This window comes from Globicephala melas, chromosome 6, assembly GCF_963455315.2.
Source record: "Globicephala melas chromosome 6, mGloMel1.2, whole genome shotgun sequence".
NCBI lineage: Eukaryota > Metazoa > Chordata > Mammalia > Artiodactyla > Delphinidae > Globicephala > Globicephala melas.
Genome location: NC_083319.1, coordinates 24,602,961 through 24,627,596, shown reverse-complemented (window position 1 = coordinate 24,627,596; position 24,636 = coordinate 24,602,961). Strand labels below are relative to the sequence as shown.

At 39.2% G+C, this 24,636-nt stretch overlaps 1 protein-coding gene across 2 annotated transcripts in view; it reads right to left on the bottom strand.

Annotated features, from left to right (window-relative positions):
• Positions 1-24,636, bottom strand: part of CTNNAL1 (catenin alpha like 1) — a 58,915-nt gene that overhangs the window by 17,545 nt on the left and 16,734 nt on the right. For both annotated transcript variants that reach the window (XM_030859078.2, XM_030859079.2), the window contains exons 2-10: positions 23,960-24,149; positions 17,689-17,876; positions 15,475-15,594; positions 12,911-13,000; positions 11,692-11,862; positions 8,591-8,791; positions 6,114-6,200; positions 2,863-3,021; positions 961-1,053 (exon numbers count right to left, since the gene is read on the bottom strand). In XM_030859078.2, the coding sequence (XP_030714938.1) occupies positions 961-1,053; positions 2,863-3,021; positions 6,114-6,200; positions 8,591-8,791; positions 11,692-11,862; positions 12,911-13,000; positions 15,475-15,594; positions 17,689-17,876; positions 23,960-24,149 (1,299 nt within the window). The remainder of the gene's footprint in view (positions 1-960; positions 1,054-2,862; positions 3,022-6,113; positions 6,201-8,590; positions 8,792-11,691; positions 11,863-12,910; positions 13,001-15,474; positions 15,595-17,688; positions 17,877-23,959; positions 24,150-24,636) is intronic.

The window sequence follows — 24,636 nt, the reverse complement described above, 5'->3', positions numbered from 1 at the left end:
GCTTGGGTCTGCTAGAGGGCACACACCACCTTTGTCTCTAAGTTGCTTTTGCTGTTCTCAACTATAAATCCAGGAGCTCGACATCTACCATCCAATAATGCAATAAGGAGTAAGTCCTTTTGGCTGCCATGATGAATGAAACAAATACACCTGGTAAATTGTATTTCAGAGCTTAGACCTAAAAGGGAAAGGAACTTCTGTCCCTCCCTTTTTCCCTTAATTTGACAGACAGTATTAAATACGATATCAATTGTTAAAATGCTTTTGAAAATTATAAAAACGAAGTAATATTATAGAGAATTCAGAAAAAATAACTCACAATTCTCCCTAACAAGCAGAACTTTCATTTCTGCACATTCTTATAGTCATTTTCTTATATATGTACATTTTATATAGTAGCAATTATAGCATATAAACAAATCTGTATCCTGCTTTTGTCACCTAACATTTTAATGAAACATTTTTTGATGTTGTTAATTCTAGTTATCAAAATTATTACTATAACATCATACTATATTATTTACCTAACTTAAGATTGTTACTGTGCTTCCAACTGAATCTTATTATAAGTAATGTAACAAGTATTATTTTTATTTTTCTTTTAATCTCCTTATGTCCTTAGGAATTATTGGGTCAAAACATGTGAGTATTTTTATGGCTTATCACATAATGATAACTTAGTTTTCAAACATGTTATAATGACCTGTATTGTAAACGGCTTCAATTAAATAGATATAAACTAGGGCATCAATTAAATGGGCCAATCTCTAATTTGTCAGATGACCAGATAATCCAATGGAATGTTCTGGCACACTACCAACAAAAATTCCATTACCTTCATTTCGCTCAGTAGATTTGGCCCGTAGTTATGCAAAACCATTTGTGTCTTCCTTGTGCACAATTTGTTATGACACTCAGATAAAACATAATATGGAAGGAACGATCTGCTGTTGATCATACCTGCTGGCCAGTCACCTGAAATGTCTCCTCTGCATGTATACAGGTTATTTCAAGAGGTTCTGTCCCAGACACATGTCTCAACAATCGACAGGTCTACAAAAAACCATTTCTACAGTTCAACATTTTCATTCTTCACAATACATAGCATCATTTTATAATTAACAAAGAAAATAAAACATTAAAACCTATAAAAATAAATTTGTACATTAATAAGCTTATTATAATATTGCATTGGTTACCAACGGATTCTCTAGGAGCAAAGCAGGAACAAACACGGGTTTATTAGCATATACCCTACTGTTTCTACTTCCTATCTGATCATGGCAAGGTGGTCACAGAATATTAGAATCAAGAGGAATCCTGAAAGGACCTTGCAGTGCCCACATATTTCACGTATGAGGAAACGTGGCTCAGAGAAGCACTTATCCAAGGTCTCTCAGCTAAACTATGTCAGTTACCACAAGCTACACATTCTTTCTGCCAACAAATAACACTTCTCCCTTTCAATTAACACACCTTTTACTGGAGATAACACTGGATTAGGCAAGACTGATATAATGAGTAAAGAGCCTGTATCAGTGAAAATTTTTGAAAATAATTTTTCAATAATTTCTTGAGGCTTAAAACAGAAAATTAGGGAAAAGAATTTTTTTTCACTTTTTAAAAAGATTTGCTGCAGGATTCCTATAATTAGCAAGTTTGCCTGCAGTCATAATACTTGATTTATAAACAAAACAGCATCAGATCTATTTTTAAAAGGAGATGTATCCACAGTCACTTTAAGAATGCTCCCTAGTAGTTTTCAGATGTAAACAAATAAAGGAGAGGAAGCTAAGCTTAGTCTAAAAGTTCCTTCTAACCATTAGTATGTGAGATTCAGTGAGCATGGGACATTAGATAATATGAACACAGCTAGGTGGTTCATATCTGTGCATTAATATACATGTTGGCTGGGACGTACCTCATATATACAAGGGGATATATTCTTCACGTGCACATGGGTTAAGTATACATTTCTTTACTAGCAGATGTCTGACATTCTCAATAGGTAGAAGGCTTACAATATCAATCAATAATTGGAATTATAACAAAAGGGGCAGGTTATGCATCAGTAACACGTAACAAAGATTTGGGCAGAACAGGAGAGATTCCGAGAAGGAATACTGTGCTGAATGTCTTCTCTTTGTCCCTCCATATCCACTCTTTTTCCTTCTTGGGAGACTGACCTATGTGGTCTACAGCTGTTTGGCCAATGGGAAGCCCCAGCAATACAGCAGCAGGGATTTGGAGGGTAAGGGCCTTTATTCTCATGCTCTTTCCCTGCAGGCTGCCGTGGGCTGTCTCTGTGTCTAGTCCTGAAACCACAACTACTCAAGGCTCTCTGAAGGACTCTGTGCCCTTCCAGTTTCCAGAAACCACTCACTCCCCCCGTTAATTTGGTTGTAGGAGTAGTACCAGCTCTGCTGTCACTAACCCCAATTCCTGTACTCTCATGGTTTCCCCACATCCTATCCATGCAATTGTAAATGGCTCCTTTGTTAAACCCTCTTAAGATTAACCTAATTTGAAGGTGCCATCTCTTTCCTGCTGAGACTCAAAAGATTCAAATACAAACAGGGTCATACGATGTATCTCCACTGCTCTACTCCAAGATCTACTCTCTTGGATGGAATAAGGAAGGAGGTTAAGAAGGGCATTTGTGGGTTCTAGCATTTTTTATTGTTTTGTTTTAGAGGACAAATTGTTTTAAGAACAGATAAACGTGATATTTTTAAAATTCCAAAGGCAAGAGAGAAAACCCTCTTATGAGTAAACCAAAACCTGTATTTGTGTTAATATTACCTGATGATAGTACAGCTTTCATTAAACTACAGTTTCTTTAACAAGCAACCTATTGCTCACCTCAACAAGCCGCTCTTTCTGTTCAGAGAGTTTGCAGGCATATTCAGCCAAACCTTCTAAATTTCCTTCTACTCCAGTAAGTTTTAATGCTTTGAGAACCACATGATCAGCGTGGTATTTTACCAGATCTGCTGCCAGCTGAACTGCTGTACTATGAAGCTGCAGATGTGGGGAGTGAAGGGTAATGAAAAAAAGACAACAAACAATAAGGTTTTGTGACCAAAAACCTCATGAGTACTTTAAAAACTAAAGAGTAGCAACCTCGTATCAGTCCCACTTGATCTGCTGAAGGATGTATATATATATATATATATGTATATATAAAATATATATTCAACAAATTTTATTAAATACCTACATTATCACAGGAACTGAACTAAAGGCTGGACATACATGACAAGTAGGACACAACCCCTTCCCTCGGGGGCTCAGTTTATATTGCTATCCACAGCTTTTCTGTCTAACTCTTGGGTCACAGGAGAAATGATGGATAAAAGGATAATGAAAACCTCAAGGTTTTATTTAACTTTAGGTGGAATGGATTTTAAGTATTGCTCACTCTCACTGAACATCTTTGCATACTATTTAACTCCAAAATCTTTTCTTCTCCTTATCCTGCCTTTTTAAAAAAATGTTATGACAGGTTATTTTGGGGTTCACCAGAAAGAGATCATTTTTAATAACATTGTCCTAAGGAAAATCTGATTTTTAATTAAGCCTATTTGAATGAAGTGATTCTTTTTTTCCTGGAAGTAATCCAATGTCCATTCAAATTGCAGGACTTTGTACAAAATTAACAATAGGGTAGTCCACATTCACCAAATCAAGTGAGAATAATTACAATCAGAAACAAAGACATTAAAATGCATTTTCCTTTGGAAATTAAATGCACATAAGAATTCAAAAGATTTTGTTTAACCATCAGGGTCATAGAAAATAGCTAATGCCAGTCTTTTATTTTACAAACTATGAAACAGGTCCCTAAAGACTGAGTGACTTGTTCAAGGTCCCGTAAATCTTACAAATGGTTCTGGAGACTACTTACAAACTCCAAGGCAAGAAGGGTGAATAAACATGAAATTCCTGCTCTGTGCAAGGTACTGTAAGTAGCTTTACAGACATTATCTCCCTTAATCCTTATAAAAATTCTTCTAGGTTGATGTTATTATACCCATTTCAGAGGTAAGGAAAATGAAGCTTATGGAAAGCCACTCAGGCTATCACCAAAAGATTTTATGTTCAACTGATAGTCACAGTCTTAACAATAGTTTAGTTTAAATTGAATAGGCTGGAAAAAATGAGTAGGCTTTTTTTAAACCATAGAAGACCATATCCTTCTAATGTTTAATAGGATGTTAAAATGAAGGTTTCAACAGAGGTCAATGAAACATCACCAGATAATTTATATATGAAACTCTCCCAAACCAATTCATTCTCTTGAGCCCTTGACTCTCTTAAAAAATATAAAAGAACAAAGAAATTAGAGATAAGAGAGAAGAAAGGTTTTTGTGAGGAGGGTCTTTCTGGTGCTTGCTGTGAGTCCCCTCCCAGGCACACCCCAAAATGGAGGGAGCAAAGTGGCACAGAAGTTACAAAGTAAGGGGCTGGTCAGGGGAGGCACCAGGAAAGCCTCTGAAGAGCATTCAAGTATTCACGACAGAGAAAGTCAGCTTTAAACATCTTCGAGCCCAGTGCATCTCATAAGGGCACCGGGCACTAAGAACTCCCCACTTCCTCTCTTCTTTCCCCGTGTCACAACCTGGCAAAGATCTGGAACAGAAGCTAGATAATAGGATATGAAGGGCCTGAAAGAGCGACAAGAGACCACACTTCCCCCAAAAGCCCTAGGCGGGCTAGAGGAGTGGGGAACAGGAGCAAAGCCCTACAATTGAATGAATCAAAATACTGACTAATAGGGCTTCCCTGGTGACGCAGTGGTTGAGAGTCCGCCTGCTGATGCAGGGGACATGGGTTCGTGCCCCGGTCCGGGAAGATCCCACATGCCGCGGAGCGGCTGGGCCCATGAGCTATGGCCACTGAGCCTGTGCGTCCGGAGCCTGTGCATCCGGAGCCTGTGCATCCGGAGCCTGTGCTCCGCAACAGGAGAGGCCACAACAGTGAGAGGCCCACATACCACAAAAAAAAAAAAAATACTGATTAATATATTGGAATGAACATTCTCATTTGTGAACTGAGTTTGTGTTTTACGACCTAAAGCAGGGATTGGTGAACATTTTCTGTAGAGGGCCAGAGAGTAAATATTTTGGGATTTTCAGGCCACATAGTCGCAACTACCCAACTCAAATGGGCAGAACTGTGTCCCCCCAAAAAACTTTATTTATAAAAACAGCCTGGCTGTAGTTCACAAAGCCCTGACTTAAAGTGACTTTCAATTACCTAAGAGTGACCAAATAAGTCATTAGATGATAAAGTTTTCATCCAGGGAACAGGGAAATCTTCACAGCCAAAAGAACATTTTAAAATACCAACTTTATTAAGGTATAATTTATATACAACAAAATGTACCAAGGGTACAGTTCGATGAGTTTTGACAAACATTTACACCCAAGTTAACTACCACCATAATCAATATTTACGACACTTCCATTAGCACAAAAAGTTCTCCCATGCCCCTTTGTAGTAAGTATCCCCCCTTTTGACCCCAGCAGTCACTGACCTGGTTTCTGTCACTATAAATCAGTTTGGCCTTTTTAAGAATTTTTTCTAAATAGAATTACACACACACACTTTTGTGTCTGACTTCTTTCACTCAGTGTAACGTTTAAGCAATTCATCCATGTTATTGCCCGTATCGATAGTGTTCTTTTTTATTGCTGAATAGCATTTGATATAGTTATACCAAAATTCATTTATTGATTCCCCTGTTGATGGATATTTATTTATTTATTTATTTGACCATACCGTACCACTTGCAGGATCTCAGTTCCCCAACCAGGGATTGAACCCACGCTCTTGGCAGTGAAAGTGTGAAGTCCTAACCACTGGACCACCAGGGAATTCCCTGGAAATTTAGATTGTTTCCAGTTTCGGGCTGTTATAAACATTTGTGTACAAGCTTTGAGAATGATGGCACTAATAAAACAGTGGCTTCAAAATAACTAGGTCAAAGGAAAACTTTACAAACATTTTCTGGGCACAGGAACATACTAATGCTAAGGCATTTTATATATACCATACAACACGACAACTTGCAAAGAATTAAAAGAGGCTAGATTTCAAACTGTACTTACTTCTTTCTTAAGTTCATTGAGGCTGTGACTGATTTTCAATATAGCGAGTTCCAGTTCTTCATCGATGCTCTTTGTTTTCTTTCTTTGCTAAAAAGTTTTAAAAGTACATGTGAAGAGTTGTCTTTTTCATCTTGTAATTCCAATTTTACTCAAACTACAAACATAATAAATTTTTAATATCATCTGTGAACTATAAGAAAAGTAGGGCTTCCCTGGTGGCACAGTGGTTGAGAATCTGCCTACTAATGCAGGGGACACGGGTTCGAGCCCTGGTCTGGGAGGATTCCACATGCCGCAGAGCAACTAGGCCTGTGAGCCACAACTACTGAGCCTGCGCGTCTGGAGCCTGTGCTCCGCAACAAGAGAGGCCGCGATAGTGAGAGGCCTGCACACCGTGATGAAGAGTGGCCCCTGCTTGCCACAGCTAAAGAAAGCCCTCGCACAGAAACGAAGACACAACACAGCAAAAATAAATTAATTAATAAACTCAATTTGTTTAGTTAAAAAAAAAAGTAGATTTTTTAAATTCATCTGTTTATGGTTAGAGTGGAAAAGAGAATTTTTATTTAGTTACATTTTTCTACTCTAAACAGGTGAATTTTTTAAATCTAATTTTCTTTAATAAATTTATCATGTCTAAAACTAATCTGTTTTGCCTTCTGCCTGGAATTCTCATCTCTTCATTCTTAACCTAGATAAAAATTAAAACCCTATTCATCTTCAAGTCCTTACATAAATGTTTCTTTCTCAGAGAGGCCTTCTTAGATCACACAATTTAGATTAGACCCTCTTCTTACCCTAACCTTTTCTCTAAGTAATCATCCTAGTTTGCAATTACATACGTACTTTTGATTTTTGCTGTTGTTGTTATTTAAAGCCTATTTTCCTCACTAGGCCTTGGTAAGCTCTGTGCAGGCTGGGATCACATTTATTCTGCTCACCACTGGATGCACAATACCTGGCACAGCAAATGGAAGGTAGCAGGTATTCAACTCTTTGAATGAATAAATCAGTTAAATGTCAATCTCTTCATGAAGCTTCTTGATTCCTCTAGATAAATACAAATTCAACCTCCTTTAAACCCTCTCAACACATGATCTGTACTTTGTACTCGTTTCACACCTTCCCACATTTTTCTACATTGCAAAATTCTTGCAGGCAGAGATTTTATCTTATTCATCTTTAGATTTTCGGTGCCCGGCATATAAAAGGTACTCAGTGACAACTGCTGAAAAAGTGAATGAATGAACAATACATCTGACATGCAGAATCAGAGATCCAAGTGCTTGTGAAACATGTGAAAGGTGCTAACTGCAAATTTAAGTATTGATAGAACTGGATGCCCAACACAGACAGCGCTTCCTCACAGAAACTCTTTATATTGCATGTTGGGCTTAAAATTTAATTCTGAAGCCATCTACACTTCAGATTAGATATCACATAGACAATTCAAACTAAACACAAAATACTGCTTTTATCCCTGACACCATTCTACCATAGTTAAGTTTTCCTGTTAATATGAGCATTTGCAATATTGTGATGCCAAGAAAATATGAGGGAAACCTGTGATTTATACTACATTCATAAATCAATCTCTTCACAAGGAAGCAGACTGCTGGACCCTCTCAGGCACATTCACCCTTCTTCATCTTTACTGCCTAAGCTTTTGTCCATGATTTCCAGATTTGTTCTATCCATGCTGTATGTTGTAAACCATGTTAAACACTTTTTTGACATATCCTAGGCCTAAGAAATAAATAAATGGTGCCAGAGACATGTCTCAGGGCTCTACCTTTCAAATCTGTAACCCACGCTCTAGAAGAGATTGGGTGCACACCTCCTGTGTTGTACCACTTCTGTCAGTCCTTGCCACTCTTGCCCAAATAACTCCCACGTTTGAAGCGCACCAGCAGCCTGTTTAAGGCTCTTAAAGGGGCTGCCCGCCAGTCTGAGACCAGGAATCTGTGCGAAAGTGAAAAATCTTTCACCTGCCAGCTGGATCTACCCTGGTCTTCATTGCATCTAAACCTCAATACGTTTTCTAAATCCTTGTGTCTATAACTCAGCTGTCCTCAGAGTTAAGAACTGTTCACATCTGAACGGCTCCAGCAGTAAGACTCAGGTTCCAAGAACCTCTAGGCTTGGTTGAACCTCTGCTCTTCACTCTGAAGAAGGATTTTGGGGAGGAATTTTCCAGAGGTGAGTCTGGTGGAAGAGTGGGGACGACAGGGTGAACTAGTGATGGTGATGGTGGCAGAATCCAGACTGGCCAGGATGAGAAACAACAGGCCTAGAATACCGTGAGTGCTTATGGGAAGGATGCTTTGGCCAAGTAGGGGGCAGAAAAGGAATGAGACACCCTTGGCCCACTCTGGACCACATTCACACTCCTGATGGTGACGGCGCCTGCCACAACTCTCAGGGCTCCAGGGAAAAGCTATTACAGAAGATTTACTTTGATGAAATAAAGCTCTTACAGCTTCAATCCACACAGAAATTAACTGCTGCAGTTCCATCCTGGCCTGAGCTGACAGTTCCAAGATGCGTTCCCTGTGCTCGTGGCTGGTATAGGCACAATCAGTAAAGTCCTCTGTGCGCTCCAAGAGGGCGTCCAGCATCGCAGAGAGAGTCTCTTTTGACTGAAAATAAAGATTCTCCCGAAGAGTTTCAATATTCATCTGAGAACAAAAAGCATATACATCCACATGAGTCAACATTCCCACCTAACCAGATGGGCTGTACTTTCTCCCAGGGCCCAGGAAGACGCTAGCAATTTCTTTCCCTGTCTGAAAGCTCAGGAGAAATACAGCACCCAGGGATGACTTTATTGTCCACTAACCCAGGAGGACACATTGCTCGAGAGCCACCAATGGCCGTGCGGAGCTTTATTACTATAGTCGTTAACAAAGCATTTCTGCAAGATCAATGAATACTAAGGCAGAAGGAGCATTATCATGTAGCAACTGGTAGGAAAAATGAACCAGCTTCCAGGTAAAGGATCTGTATCTGACAAAATGCCAAGGCAAAGTCCTGGACGATGTTACAGCCAAAAATGAATGTGTTGAGCCCAGGGGGAATGGTGTGGAAGGTATGGGGTATAGAAGGGACTAGGAAAAGCATCAATTTTTCCTTCATTAATTCAGCAAAACTAGTCTCCCTACATTTTGTCTTATGTCCCCAACAGTACCTCCCTGACCAAAACATTCTCTACCAGGGGACCTCAATCATCTTTCTAAAATGTACCTCTTCAGATATTGCCACCTCCCTCTAATTGGCTCAACACCTATGAAACCAAGCCCAAACTTGTACCGCATAACATAAAACCTTCCAGGGTCTTGTCTTTACATATCTTTCTAACAGTCTATCTCATCTCTCTGAGTTCCTAAACCTTCTTTCACTTCAGCCAGCCTGTGCTTAGAGTTCCCTGAAGGTGTGACGAACACATGTTCACTAGTACAATTTTCTCTCTCTCTCAGCTTTCTGAGATATGCTATGTCACTTCAACCTTATTTAACCTCTAGCCCTTGAAATATGTCACAGAAACAACCTGGGCTGAGAGGCAGTAGGTGGTGATGATCATGATTGTGGGCACAATTCTTGCTCTGATAAGGATAACTTACATTTGTTTCACACTTTAAAGTCCTTTCACAACTATCATTCCAAATTAATCCTTACATATGACCCATTTTAACATGATCCCTGAAAATACCAAGATTTGGGAAGGTCGAGAGGCCACAGGGAAGTAATAGCTTCCCCTTCTCCTCCTGGCCCAAGTTATCTCCAGTAATCACTCTGTTCTATGGAGACAGGATTTTTCTTTTTTTTTTAAGCTAGGAAAGAACATGGATAAAAGTGAGGTATGGAATTGACAATGAGAACCTAAGAATTTGAGGATTTAAACAGAATTACAACATAAAAATCAGTCCACATACCATTTATGTTAAACTTTTTTATTTTCCTTTAAAGAGAACATATATATGTTTTAAAACAGCAACTTAGTAGAGTTTTTTTTTGAAAGTCACTTATTTGCATGTTTTCATAAGATCTGTTCATATATTCGAAGTAACGAATAAAGTATCCAGTTTCCCTCTACAGATGCAAAGAAGATAACCACTGACAGTGAGACTGAGTCTATTCACGATCGCTTTGCTCTGCAGAATGCCTGCTGGCGAAGAGATCAGCAGCTGGAGCTGCCAGCAGCGGCCACAGGCACCACGCTGCCCTCAGTTAGCCTGGAACCAGAAATGCAGCGTCAAGAGGCCAAAGACCTGGCTCTACCCCTACTCGTTTCCTTATTATCCTTTGACCTTTGACATCCATCCCTTCAGCCTTAGCAAAAAGAGAGAATTAGAAAAATTATCTCTAAGATTCCTTTCAGTAATAAAAACTCTGAAAGAATGACTGGTCCCTGTAGCTTCCTCCCCCTCAGGAGGAGATGTGGGGTAGGACAGACAGCATATAAGCAGACTCAGAGGCGTAAACTAAAAGGTCATGGACTTTGGGATCAGAAAGTCCTGGTTCTAAACAAGGGTTCTACCACATATTAGCTTTCCTCCTCAAAAACATGGGTATAGTAATATGCATCTAAAAGGGAAGTTAGAGATTAAATGAGAAAATACTTATTGAGAGAGCATGATGCCTAAAAATAAATGTTCTTTCCATTACTTTCTTCCACCCCATGTTCCTACTTAGATGGAAAGAATACCATCCCTGTCACAGCCCTGGCTACTAGAGAGGGAGGTAACCCTTAGCATATTAGAGAACTTCTCAGGGCCCTAGTTCTCCCACCTATTAAATGAGGGAGTTGTGTTAGACAATTCCCTGGGTCTTCCCGACTAGACACCACTCCTACTAAAGAGCACTGTCACCATCTCTGAGTTGTGATGAGTTCTGCCCTGAAACGGTGGGTATTCTGGAGTCAGGCTGCCAACTTTCAAATCCTAACTCTGGTACTTTCTAGCTAGCAAGTTACTTAATCTCTGTTTCTCAGTCTCCTCAACAGTATAATGGGAATAATAATAATAGTTCTTGTGAGATTGAGATACACACACACACACACACACACACACACACACGCACATTTAAAGCACAGAGCTGGCACAGAATAAGTGCTTGATAAATGTTAGTATGTATTATTGTTCATTTAAAAGTTTCAAGCATCATTAATGCTATCACTATTACTACAGTCTCAAAGTATCTATTCTATAGCGCAAGGAAGAGCAGGGATTCCAGCAGATTCCAGATCTGCTGTCTGTAATCAACCATGATGGTATGGCATTGCTCTAGAGCTGGGAAGGGAACACTTCTAAACAGAGGACAAGAGGCTACAGCTAAACCATACAGCTAAACAGGGCCAGAGCAGCTACTATAACCCTAGACCAGTGTTCTCTGTACAAACTACCCTAAGCTTTATGTTACTGAGTATTAAGTTTGTACACTGTGGCACTGTTTTAAAGACAAATATCTGCCTTTGTGAAGCATCTATTCTAAAATATTAAACAAAACTATGGATACTACATATAATGATGCTTCTTTGAAATGGCAAGAAAAAAACAAAATATTTTCTCTCTATTCTTACCTTGAATTCCTTAATTCCAGTAAAAATACTGATAGATGAAATGTCAGTCTCTCCATTTGGTTTGCATTCGGTCACAATTTCAATTACCTTATCCAATGCCACTTTCATTCTGTCAAATACTCCTTCTTTGTTTTTATGGGCTGATTCACAGTTGGGATGCCTGAGACACGTCTTTGAAACAATTGAAAATTTTTATGTTAAGATTTGGCCCATATCATAATACACAAAATCTTACAGAGAATATGCCATGCTAATAAAAATGGTTCTTTACCAAAATCTCCCGTGTCCCTGGCTCACCCAGCTGCTTCTCCTCACTAAAAGTGGAAGTAGGATGAGTAAAAAGCGACAGCAAGGTTAAGTGAAAAAGGCAGAGTGCAAAACTGTATCTTTATACTTTAGTATGTTTACTTAAAATTTTTGAAAAAAAAACAACAACCCTATATCTTCATCATGATTAAAACTTCTAAAATGTTGCCTAATATGTGCAAGAGCTAAAAAAAGAATGAGGAAAAATGAACAGATGTCTTATGACTGTGGATGCATCTTTGACTTTTAAAAAATGATGTAAAGGAAAAACTACTCCAGGGCCTAGCTATGAACAGAGCCTTCCAAGCAGACTCCCGTGAATCCTGTTTCTGTGGCTTCACTGATGCTAGCATCGAGGCAATATTCCGAGCAGAAAAGGCAATCCTAAACAAACTGCTAATGAGATGTTTACTAGTTCTTTCTTGAATTGTACCAATTTGCTGGCCGACTGCTGTTTGAAATTACGAGCTCTTGATTGACAATTTTGTTAAAAGTAGAATAAGGACTTAGAGGTATGAATTTACAGAATAAACAAGCTAAGGGCTGACTTAATACTCCACTGTTACTTAACAGATTCTAACTAGCCTAGCTTTTTCTAGAGCACATGTGCTGGCTCCCCAATGAGACTAGCAAAACCCCACAGGCAGTGACCGTGTGTGACAGGCCTCCATTCACAGCACTTAATAAGCCATTTTCTGCTTAGTTGCTCAAAGCTGACTCATAGATTACCTGATGTTTGGAACTGGGGATGGAAGTTAACATTCTTGTTAAAGAATAACTGAAATTTAACTATTAAAGCCCATATTCCAATTTATCACTTTCATCTTTTTAATGTGTAAAATACATAAATTAGATGCATTTAATCAGGTTTTTTTAATTAATTTACAACACAGTAAAACAAAAATTTTCTTACCTTTGAAGCTGTGAGAAGCATCATTGTACACTTTTCAAGAACTGCCCTAGCTGCTGCCATTTTTGCCTTTTTCTTTTCATCTTTCAAATCCTAAACATGGAATAAAACCACTGAGCAGTCTAGGATCATGTAAACAACTCAATTTTTTGAGAAATAATTTACTCCATAATAGCAATACTCAGCAATTAAGTAACATTGTTTTAAAAAAGTGACAAAGTAGAAAAAAACCCAGAATAAATGTTTTATAAAATGTCACCACTTCAATGTAAATGTATCAACACAATAGAGTAGAAAGAAACAGCTGCCCTTACTAAGGGCAGCACAGCCAGGAACTGAGACCTAGGGAGAGGCTGCCATGTGGCTCATGTTCTGGTGGCCTGCACACCTGACATTCTGCCCATGTAAACACACCTCATTCCCAACCAGAAACAACCATCCTATGCTTTACTTAATTAAAAGCGACTTATTTACTGAGCATTTGTGGACTATTATTTCCTTCAAAATAGACACTTACAGCCAACTCTTTCAGGGATCATGTGATTAATCCCATCTAAGTGCATATTCATCTCAAGTTTTTTGTTGTTGTTGTTGTTTTAATCCTAAACTTAGCCAATATGCTGCTCTAAAATGTTCTTAAGATGTTTCTTGGGCATATAATTTTCCCCAACTAGAATATAAACTCTGAAGTAGGCACTGTATTTGGGTTTGTTTTTTTTTTTCATTTGGTTTCTCTTCATATAGCCCTTGATATGAATGTGTGCTATCACAGAAGATCTCCAAATATTGCTGATTAAATCTACAACCAAATACTCTCATAATAGTTTGGTAACCATCTAAATCAGGGGTCAGCAAAAATTTTCAATAGAAGGCCAGATAATAAATTTTTGAGGCTTTCTGGTTCATTTGGTCTCTGAAACAACGACTTAATTTTGCCAGTGTCTCATGAAAGCTACCCTAGACAATACATAAACAAATTAGTATGGGTGTGTTCCAATAACTTTACTTATGGATGATGAAATTTGGATTACATAAAATTTTCACCTGTCATATTAGTCAATTTTTTTTCTCACTTGTCAGTTGGATGAAAAGGCTTTTCTTACAAATAACAAGGACCTAAAGTATGAAAGTGATTTCCTTTTATTTGTTTTAATAAATGGGAGTGGATTCAAAGTTACCCCTGTAATAATATCACTCTCATTTACTTGCATCCCAATACAGCTTTCTTTAATAGGAAAGAAAGAAGCAAAGTTACATCTAGTAAATGAGAAACTGCAAAAAACTCCAAAGCTAATTCAGGTCACAAGGTAACATTCCAAAGGACTGTATCCTACATGTGATTATCATCCATTAGGAGCATCTTTCAAAAATAAAGGTTGAGGTCACTTCTAAAATTTCCATCCATTCCTTGTCTTTAACATACTGGACAGGACTTCTAGCAAAAAAACCTGTGGGTCTAGTTGACAATGCATCAAGTGTGTATACATAACACTTGTAAGCCATACATTACACCATAGATTGTATGGTGATAGCAAGTGATCCAAAAAGGTGGCATCTCAATCTGTTAGAGGGCTGGTCCACAGGACGAAACATAGGCCTCATTAAACCCAGATGTCCAAGAAGCACTAAGTGAAGCATATAACCCAGTCTGCCACTTTCCAGGCCAATACCCACCTTCCAACTCCAGCTACAACCAGGAAAGTTCACGCCCCAAACCATGGCCTATGGGACTATACCAAAGCCTCTCAAGAAGTGATCAATTATATATTTAACTTGACAGGATAAACACATGCACAAGTACCCCAACAACAAGAAAAAGTCAGTCCTGGATTTGACATGGTTTTCCACCTCCCTAAACTTCAGAACTTACAGTCTGAATTGGGGAACAGACCCACAAAGACCTAATATCATGGTGCGGTTTGAAAACTACAGGCTTTAGAATCAGACATAATTGAGTTCAACCTGCTAGAAAAGTGACCTTGGGAAACTTTATTATCTTCTCAAGTTCAGTTTCCTCATGTGTGAAACAGTAATAACAATATCTACCTTACACGGATGTTCTGAGAATTAAATGAAATCATGAATATTAAGTAGCTAACATATAGCCAATGCAAATCACCCAATGCTTGGGTTATTACTATTAATCTAATATAGAACAATTATAGAAAGATATAATAACAGAATAATATATAACAAATTACAAAAAGAATAATAAGAGATATATAACAAAATACTATCAGGATATGTATGATGACTCATTTATTTGCCTGAGCCCTTGTAGAAGAGTCAAATGGAAAGTTCTGTGAAAGAGGAAGTACTTTAATTGGGGCTTGAAGGCAAGTATGACCTTTCCCAGTGTGTGAGGTGGGAAAATATTTAACTGTTATCTGTGAGCAAAAAAAGGCATACAGATCTATTTACTTTATCCTGGCTTATTTATGAAAGGCTTTCAAGAGCAAGGTTATAGATTTAACAAGCAAAAAAAAACAACCCAAATGATCACAAAGATCACACCTCTATCCAAATTGAAAAGTATAAATGTATTTCAAGATTTTGTAAACACATACATTTTGTCTATCTCCAGTAAGATGTGCAAACTCCACCATTTCATTTCCAAATTGACTGAATATTTGGACAAACTCTTGAAAGTTGTTCACTTTCTCCAGTCTTTCCATAGTTGCAAGAACCTGCAAAACAGACATTATTTTATTATCAGGTTTAGATGTGAAAGAGACTGAGACATCAAACCTGAGCCAAGAGAGGAACAAAAGAGAAGTTCTAAATTCTAGGGGGAAGTTGAGAAAGAGTCCGAGGAAAAGACAGAGAAGAAAGGACTCAGAAAAGTAGATGCAGATTCAAAGGTTAGAATCATCTAGGGAATGATTTCTTTTTAGGATGGGAAGACTTGGGCTTACTTGAAAATTAAAGGAAAAAGTAAAGGAAATGACTAAATATGCAAGAGATCATTTATGCAGCAAGGTCTGGAGAAGGCGGGAACGTGCAGGACTAAGGTAATCAAATCTTCATAGATGTAGGAGGCGGATGAGGATAAAAGATGATACACAGAAGCTTTAAGGTTCAGTGAACCAGAACTGGGGGAACCCCATCCTCCTCAGAAAAGTGGAAGGAAGGTCACCCGCATAGTAAGGAGTGGAAAGGGCGATTAGGGACTTCAAGAGTAGGAAAAGTTTGCATCAGTCAGAAACTGCCTGTGGTGAATCAGTTAATTGCCAAGAAGCTTTGGGCAGCCAGGAGTAGATAGAGAGCATGTTTGTAACACAGTCAACAGAGAACGTTATGTATTTTCTTGATATTTAGAAGTAAAGTAAATAGATGTGAAACATATTTTCAAATACTTTTCTCTAAAATAACAGTACTGGATTAGTTTTAGTCAGACCAAGATAGGTAAGGAAAACACAGATAGCCTGTGTTTACTTATTTTTAATGAGGATATGATGGATATTTGGCATGTTAATCTGCCCCAGCAGCTCAGGAAGCCTAGGCAATTAACGTAGATAAGGCAGATTGCCACCACTGAGCAGAACCTCCGTCTTCCAAAGAGACGAAGGTTTGTTCCTATTCCTCTAGCACTGTCCGATTCACCTCTCCAATTTCTTTTTCTCTTTAAACTTACACTTTTCAATTCACTCAATACTAGCCAGGTAGTTTTGCCCTCAGATCAGTGGGAGGATCCCGTCCCTGGCTGACTGCCCTCCTCTTTGCCTAGGGGATTATCCAGGGAAAGAAGTGATTGGGACTTCCCTAGTGGTCCAGTGGGTAAGATTCCATGCTCCCAATGCAGGGGGCCCGGGTTCATCCCTGGTCAGGGAAATAGATCCCGCATGCATGCCGCAACTAAGAGTTTGCGTGCCACAACTAAGAGGTCCACATGCCACAACTAAAAGATCCCACATGCCACAACGAAGATCCCGCCTGCCACAACTAAGACTCGCAGCTATATAAATAAATAAATAAATAATTGTACACACCCTGGCTTCCCTGTTGATGGAGAAGCATGGCCATTATCTGAGAGACTGGAAGAAGTCTAGACTGGAAGAGTTAAAATCTATTCTCTAAATTTTATGATTATTAATATTTAGGAACTTTGCATACAGAAATTTTATAATGTGGATAATTGTGGTTTCAGGTAATTGAGCTTCTTCTGAAGCATATAAATTGTTACTGTCTGACTTGGGGGAAAAAAGGCACTTAGGAATTCAGTTGTTTGTTTTTTTTTTTGCTGTTCGCGGGCCTCTCACTGCTGTGGCCTCTCCCATTGCAGAGCACAGGCTCCGGACGCGCAGGCTCAGCGGCCATGGCTCATGGGCCCAGCCACTCCGCGGCATGTGGGATCTTCCCGGACTGGGGCATGAACCCGTGTCCCCTGCATTGGCAGGCGGACTCTCAACAACTGCGCCACCAGGGAAGCCCGGAATTCAGTATTTTTATCAGCTAGGTTTCTACTACATACATTGTCATGGTGTTCAGCTTTTCTTCCCACATTTGTACACATGAAAAGTTTTCACCAATAAACCTCAACAAGTAGATAATGGTTTTCTGAGAAGAAATGTTACTTGCATTCAAAAGTTTGAGCCCAGTATATACATTTAGGAATTACAGGTATAGATGAAGCATCACTTTTAAACTGTAGACAATTAGAATAATAAACAATTAAAACAGATAAGCATTGCTGAATTACCTGCAGTTAACCTAGAAAAAAAAGAAATAACTTTTTGAACAACCCTGAAAGACACAAGTAGAAACATTAGAAAGGTAAGTACCTTATTTCTTGACCTTATTATCTGCTTAATGACTACTCGGTCTGCCAGCAATAACACTTTTGTCACTGAAGAAAGAAGTAATCTTGCAGCTTTTATAACTCCTGTTTTATCTGTAAAAATTGTGATCTGGCCATCAGATTCTGGACGATTCAAGCTGCTCATATCTGTAAGCGCTGCAATTGTTTCTCCTAAGAAGAAAGGCAAAGGGTGGGGGGTGGGGGGTTAAACTGGGAATAAGTCACACAAATTAAAATCCAGACTTTAAGGTAATGTGCTCAATGGGCAGAAACTCAACTTCGGAGTCTTATTTCAGGAATAAGAAATAGCTTCTTCTTAATGAACCTAAGGATTATCATATAAGGTTCTCTAATGGCAAAATAATGGTACATTCCTAAGAACTGTGAAAAACTGTTACATTCATCGAGTTTGAAAAATATTATAACTTTTGTTTCCAGCGGTACGGCAAACTACATGATCCCAAAAGCCTCCTGCTCTATAAGGTCAAGAAAGAGAGATCCCAGGAACCAATAACCAAGGAAGAACCTAAAAGCAGAGAAGTAAGCAGCTGCCCAGGCTTTGGCTAGGGCTGAGGGGGTAGAGGGAGCATCAGGGGGGCAGGGGTGGGGGTGGGTGTCACTGCCCATCTCCACAACCTGAAGGGGTTTGGGTTTTTATGGATATGCAGGGAGAGAAGACAAGACTTTGGGCCCCAGCAGGAGACATCCTCAGTGAAAAGTGGGCCTAGAAAAAACATCCCTCGGGCTTCCCTGGTGGCGCAGTGGTTGAGAGTCCACCTGCCGATGCAGGGGACACGGGTTCGTGCCCCAGTCCGGGAAGATCCCACATGCCGCAGAGCGGCTGGGCCCGTGAGCCATGGCCGCTGGGTCTGTGCATCTGGAGCCTGTGCTCCGCAACGGGAGAGGCCACAACAGTGAGAGGCCCGCGAACCGCAAAAAAAAAAAAAAAAAAAAAGTCTCTTCTTCATTGTTGCCATGAAAATCTTTTGATTTCTGTAATAGCAATTATCCACCAATAAAACAATTCAAGTATTTCTTGTCCCCCCAAATTAAACCAGACTGTAACTTCTTCCCAAACCTTACTGTTTAAATTTAAAAGTGTAAAAAAATAAACTTTTCATCATCTTGTAATGTTCAAGATCATTTTTAAGTCGTAAATAAGTCTGAGTACATAATGGATTGATTTTCTCACAAAAGCCCTCTTGTCAATATTACTACATACACCCAAGAGGTTAAGGATCTCGAGAAAAATTATCTGAATTTTAATGGACATATCACAAGGTATGACATAATGAGTCAGGATTCAGGAAGATTAGTCTGATAGGAGCATATAAAATGGACTAGAAAGGAGAGATTCAGAGCCAGGCTACTAACCAGGCAGCTATTTTAATTGTGAGTGTGAAGCAGTAAGGAACTTACTAGGATGACAGCCATAGGAATATAAAAAAGATGATTCGGGAGATACTGAGGGAACAAAATATAAAGTTAGGACCTTAACAGTGATATGAAGGAAAGGAAAAGTGAAAAAAATGGCTTCAAGGTTGTAAACCTAAGTCACTTAAAAAAGTCAGAAGGGCATGGGAAGGGAGATGATAAATTTAGTTTCAGACAATCGGAATTTGAAATGATACAGGAAAACCCAAAAGATAAGCCATCACATATGGAGTGGTTACATAACATGACAACAGCTGAAGTTCTACTAACAGACGAAGTCTGTGGTAGCCAGCCTCCAAGATGGCTCCCAATGGTCCCCACCTCCTGGTATTTTCATCCTTGTGTTCTCTCCTCCCACAGGATACCAGGGTTGGTATGGCAGAAGTGACAGTATGCTACACCCAACCTTAGGTTGTTAAAGACTCTGAGGTTGCCATCTTGGTTGCTCTCTCTGAGGGAAGCCATTTACCATGTTGCACGCAGCCACTACTGCAGAGAGGTATACACGGGGAGAATCGGAGGCCTCTGGTCAAGAGCCAGCAAAAATGTGAAGCTTGCCAATAACCAAGAGAGGGAGCTTGAAAGCAGATCCTGCAGTCCAGCCAAACCTGCAGGCCCAGCCAACACCCTGAGTGCAACCTCATGAGAGACGCTGACCCAGAACCAGCTGGTTAAGCTACTCCCTGATTTCTGACCCTCAGAAACTATGTGAGGGAATAAAATGTTTGTGGTTTTCAGTTGCTAAGTTTGGGTTAATATGTTACACAGCAATAGGTAACTAATACAAAGTTTATATAGCAAATATGAAGAGAAAAAAGAGGTTAGAATTAAACTTTAACGTACAGAGAAAGGAGCAAGAGGAAAAGTATCACTTTGTCATAGCAAGAAGTATAAAAATGTTTCCTCTGCACCCCTGGAAAATGTTACTTTTTCCAGTAGCTCTCAGTCATCAAAGATATTACATACGAGCTTGCCCATATGGCGTTATTTAACCTTTCCTTTTTCTGACTAAACCCCAGGCATTTAGCCCTAAGTATGTGGGACGGTAACATTTGGTTAGCTCCACCAACAAAGTTAAATGCTTCCTTAACATTATAAAGTTGTTCCAAGTATAGACTGTTCAGAAACTAGTCCCCTGGAAAAGTCACAAAGCTGCCTTATAGTTTCATGGTTGTCATTTTTTAACTTGTTATATGTAACTAGTTAGTGTTATGTCTTAAAGCAAAAACTCAAAGTCGGTCAAATACAAATATTTATTGAGTGCCCACAGAAAATGTAAAACTTGACTAGAAGCCAAGTAAAAAGTAAAAACAGTTGCGGGGTGGACAAAATGGGTGCACTCAAAAGGTACAAACTTCTAGTTATAAGCTAAATAAGTCATGGGATGTAATGCACAGCCTGGCAACCATAGTTAATAATACTGTATTGCATATTTGAAAGTTGCTATAGAGTAAATCTTAAGTTCTCACTGCAAGAAAAAAAAATCTTGTAACTATGTGTGAATGTTAACTAGACCTACTGTGGTGATCATTTCACAATATATACAAATATCTAATCATTACATTGTATACCTGAAACTAATAAAATGTTGTGTGTCAAATATACCTCAATTAGAAAAAAGTAAAAACACAATGCAAAAGTTCAACACAGGGAATGAAAAGTTAGAAATAATCATTACAATGACAACTAATATTTATTGAGCACTTTCTATGTGCCAAATGCATACATGCATTATGTCAAAACACTGCTATAAACACTAATATCCCCACTTTATAGATTAGAAAACTGAGGTTTAAAAAAGTTTAGTAGCTTGTCCAATATCACACTGCTAGCAAGTGGAAGAGTTGGGATTGACTCCAAAGCCACAGTTCTTTATCACTACTTTACATTATTCCCCTCAAGTGAATATTAAATGGTCCAAAGGAGAAAATGACTACTATGAGCTGAGTGTGCTAGAAACATTCCAGGAGTGACTTAAGTCTTAAATTTGTATATGTTAAGAGAAAATAAGGCTTCCATATCCTACAACTCCAGGAGGCACCATTCTCATTATATTATCTGAGTGACCGTAAGAGGCAGTTCTCAAGAAGGGAAAGAGCACTTCACGTGAGAAGAGACAACAGGAACAGCCCATGACACCAGACAGCATCCAAAAGACACCTGCATGGAGCTCCTAGGCTTACAGGACTTGCAGGGCAGCACAGTCTACTGGAGCTGGGGTAGGTGTACACATCCTCTTCTCACCTTACACTGAGCACGGTGACATGCTACGAAGCCAATAAGGTGAGGACTCAGGCTGCCCTTTCTTTTAAAAACCCTTACTCTTGCTTTAATTAAGGGTCTGCTTAAGAAACAGTAACATGAAAAACATCTCTACGTTTTCTGTTGAATTGTCCACGGCATTATGTAATAATGTCTCTTGTATAAGTGCCCACACAATTTAGTTCCAGGAAAAAAAGTCACTTTCCTCTTGACAAGCTGGTTTGTTTCCTTTCAACAAACAATGAGAATTATATAACCCCTTCTTTCCCACATTTCTTGTCTTGCTTTCCAGGAAGTACAAAGATAAATTTCATGTTTAATTAGAGTAACAATGTTGGCCAAAGTTTCTAGTATATTTATTTTCATCTCCTATTTTAATGGGTTTATTAAACATGTGTTTAATTGTTAACTATTTTACATCTCTCTCTCTCTCTCTTTTTTTTTCGGCTACACCCTACGGCTTGCAGGATCTTAGTTCCCTGACCAGGGATTGCACCCGGGCCACAGCAGTGAAAGCACCGAGTCCTAACCACTGGATCGCCAGGAAATTCCCTTAAATCTCTTTTAATATGTAGGCAAAACATAAATTATGAATAGAATAAGGCCATCCCCCTTCCCTACATAAATCTATTCTATATCTTAGTGATGGCTAGAAACCCAAGAGTCAAGTCAGAATCCTCCCTTTGCTTTAGCCAATAACCAAGTTCTATCATTTAATCATCTCAGTGAATATTTAGTGTACTCTTTCTGGTTTTCATATCCCTAACACACTGTCTTGGTTTAGCCTGGTTTACTGGAAAAGCTTCCACATTAATCTCTCTGCCTTTAGTCTCAACTCTCTCTCAATCAACCCTCATTTGTTCATTTCCTCCATACTACCAGAAAGATTTCTAACACAAATTTATTGTCTTTCAGCTGGCCCCAAATTCCTCAATCTATCAAGTATAGAATAGTACCTGAAGTCATTCATATAACATTAGGGCCATGAATTGCCTGGTTGGCTCCTCCACATTACTTGGCCTTATCTCACCCACTCCCTTCCCCCCATGATGACCCTCCAAACATACCTGCTCCTCTCTCAGGGTTGCCCATCTCAATTAAGAGTACCACCATTTACCCATCAAACCTTGGAGTTATCCATGACTCTTCTTCCCATCACATCCCACATCCAAACTATCAGCAAATCCTACCAGCTCCACCTTTTCAATATAACCAAATGCAACTGCTTTTCACCACCTCAAGTGCTATCACTGGGTCTAAGTCACCATCGTCTATCACCTGAACCACTACAACAGCCTCCTAACTGGTCTCTGATTTCACCCCCATACCTCCTAAAATCTATTCTCCCTACAGCAGCCACCAGGGATCCTTTTAAAATATAAATGAGATTATGTCACCATCCTGCACAAAACCTTCCACTAGCCCCACTGTGACACTTAGAACACGGCCCAAAGTTCCTATCTTTGCCTAGAAAGCCATACCTGTTCTTGCTCTTCTCCTTGCCTGGAATGTCCTTCCCCCAGATATTCATATAGTTGGGGTCCTCACTTCACTGCAGTCTCTGCTTCAGTGTTACTTCCTTAGAGAGATTTCCTGACTCCACCCCCCAATTTCAGTAGTTCTCAACTGGGGGGGGCCATTTTGATCCCTCAGAGGACATTTGGCAATGTCAAGACATTTTTGGCTGTCACAATGGGGAAAGAAGGGATTTACAGGCATCTGATAGGTAGAAGTTAGGGACTGTACAATGCTCAGGGCAGCCCGCACCCCCAACAAAGAATTATCAAGCCCAAAATGTCAACGGCATCAAAGTTGAAAAACCCTGCCCTCCCTAAAATATACCTCCTTTGGTCTCCTAACCCTTATTCTGCTTTACCATTTTCTCCATGATAACTGTCGCCACCTGTCCTTATGCACATATCTATTTATTCATTTGTTTATGGTCTCCCTCACTAGAATGCAAGCTCCACGAGGGCAGACTATATACTGATTTCTATGTGGCTATATCCCTCTGGTCTAGAAGAATGCCTGGCATATGGCCAGCACTGAGTAAATATTTATTTAAAGAATAGGTGGATAAATGACACTTTAACAAAGCTGAATTATCTGTATCCGTCAAAACTCCCCAGGTTCTCTCAAACTTCTATGACACCAGTTATAGACTTGTGAGACATCAGGAAATCTGAAGTCAGATTTGTCTGCTGTAGAGACAGGAACAGGCTTATTTTTATTTCCATTTCCTACGTGATGGCAAATAGGCTAATATGCTCCTTGACAGTAGAGTCCATGCCTCATGTTCCTTCTATACCTCTTGCATTCAATGGCTGATGGCCAGGATGGTGGGCTTCTACCCTGCCCAATGAAAGAATTCAATGTTTCAGATTTAGGACTTAATCCAAGAGAAATTCAATATTCCTGGACGCTAATCTAGGGCTTTAATGACCCAGGCATCAGTAATAAAAGGGCTAAAACACAGTACACATCTTTACTCAAAATAAGACAATAATTTGTCATGATATCCAAAGCAAGAAAATTCGTATAAGTAGGCTTTAACATACCTGCTTGTTTAGCTTCAATACAGGCAATATTTATTTCTTCTTTCAAGTCCCAGTTTTCATTGGCTATAGCTTCCCCTACTTTAACAAATCTTCCAACTGCCAAGTTTACGGCTTGTCCTACACGTTGAATTGCTTGCAGAGTTTTATCAGACTTTTTGGTATTATCTTTATGATTAATAAGTGTGGTGATCTAAAAATAAAAGATAAAAGCAACCTGCTTAAATTTTATCTCAATACTTTTTTTTAAAGCTGTATCACAATGGCCAAGAAAATTAAGCCCAGCATACTACACTAGCCTAATACACTAAATTAATTGATAGTTTTAATGCTTCAACCCAAAGACAAGGAGCAAATCATCTTGCAACCCTCCTGAGGACAACATTTCCATTAATAACAATTCTAAGTTTACCTGAGGGCAGTTATCCAGGGCACACAGTTCTATAAGCCCTCCAGACATTTCAACAAATCTTAAAGACAGGAGAAAAGTAGGAGAAGGTGGATCATTACATTCAAAGAATCCACATAAAACCAAAGCACGTCAGGTCTAGATTCCTCTACTGTGACTTGAGCTACTGCGAGAGCAGAGACAGCATCTTCTTCACCGCGCATTCCACTCCACTGCCTAGCACAGTGTGTAGGTTGTACAAAATGGTACATGAACCATACTTGTTTACACT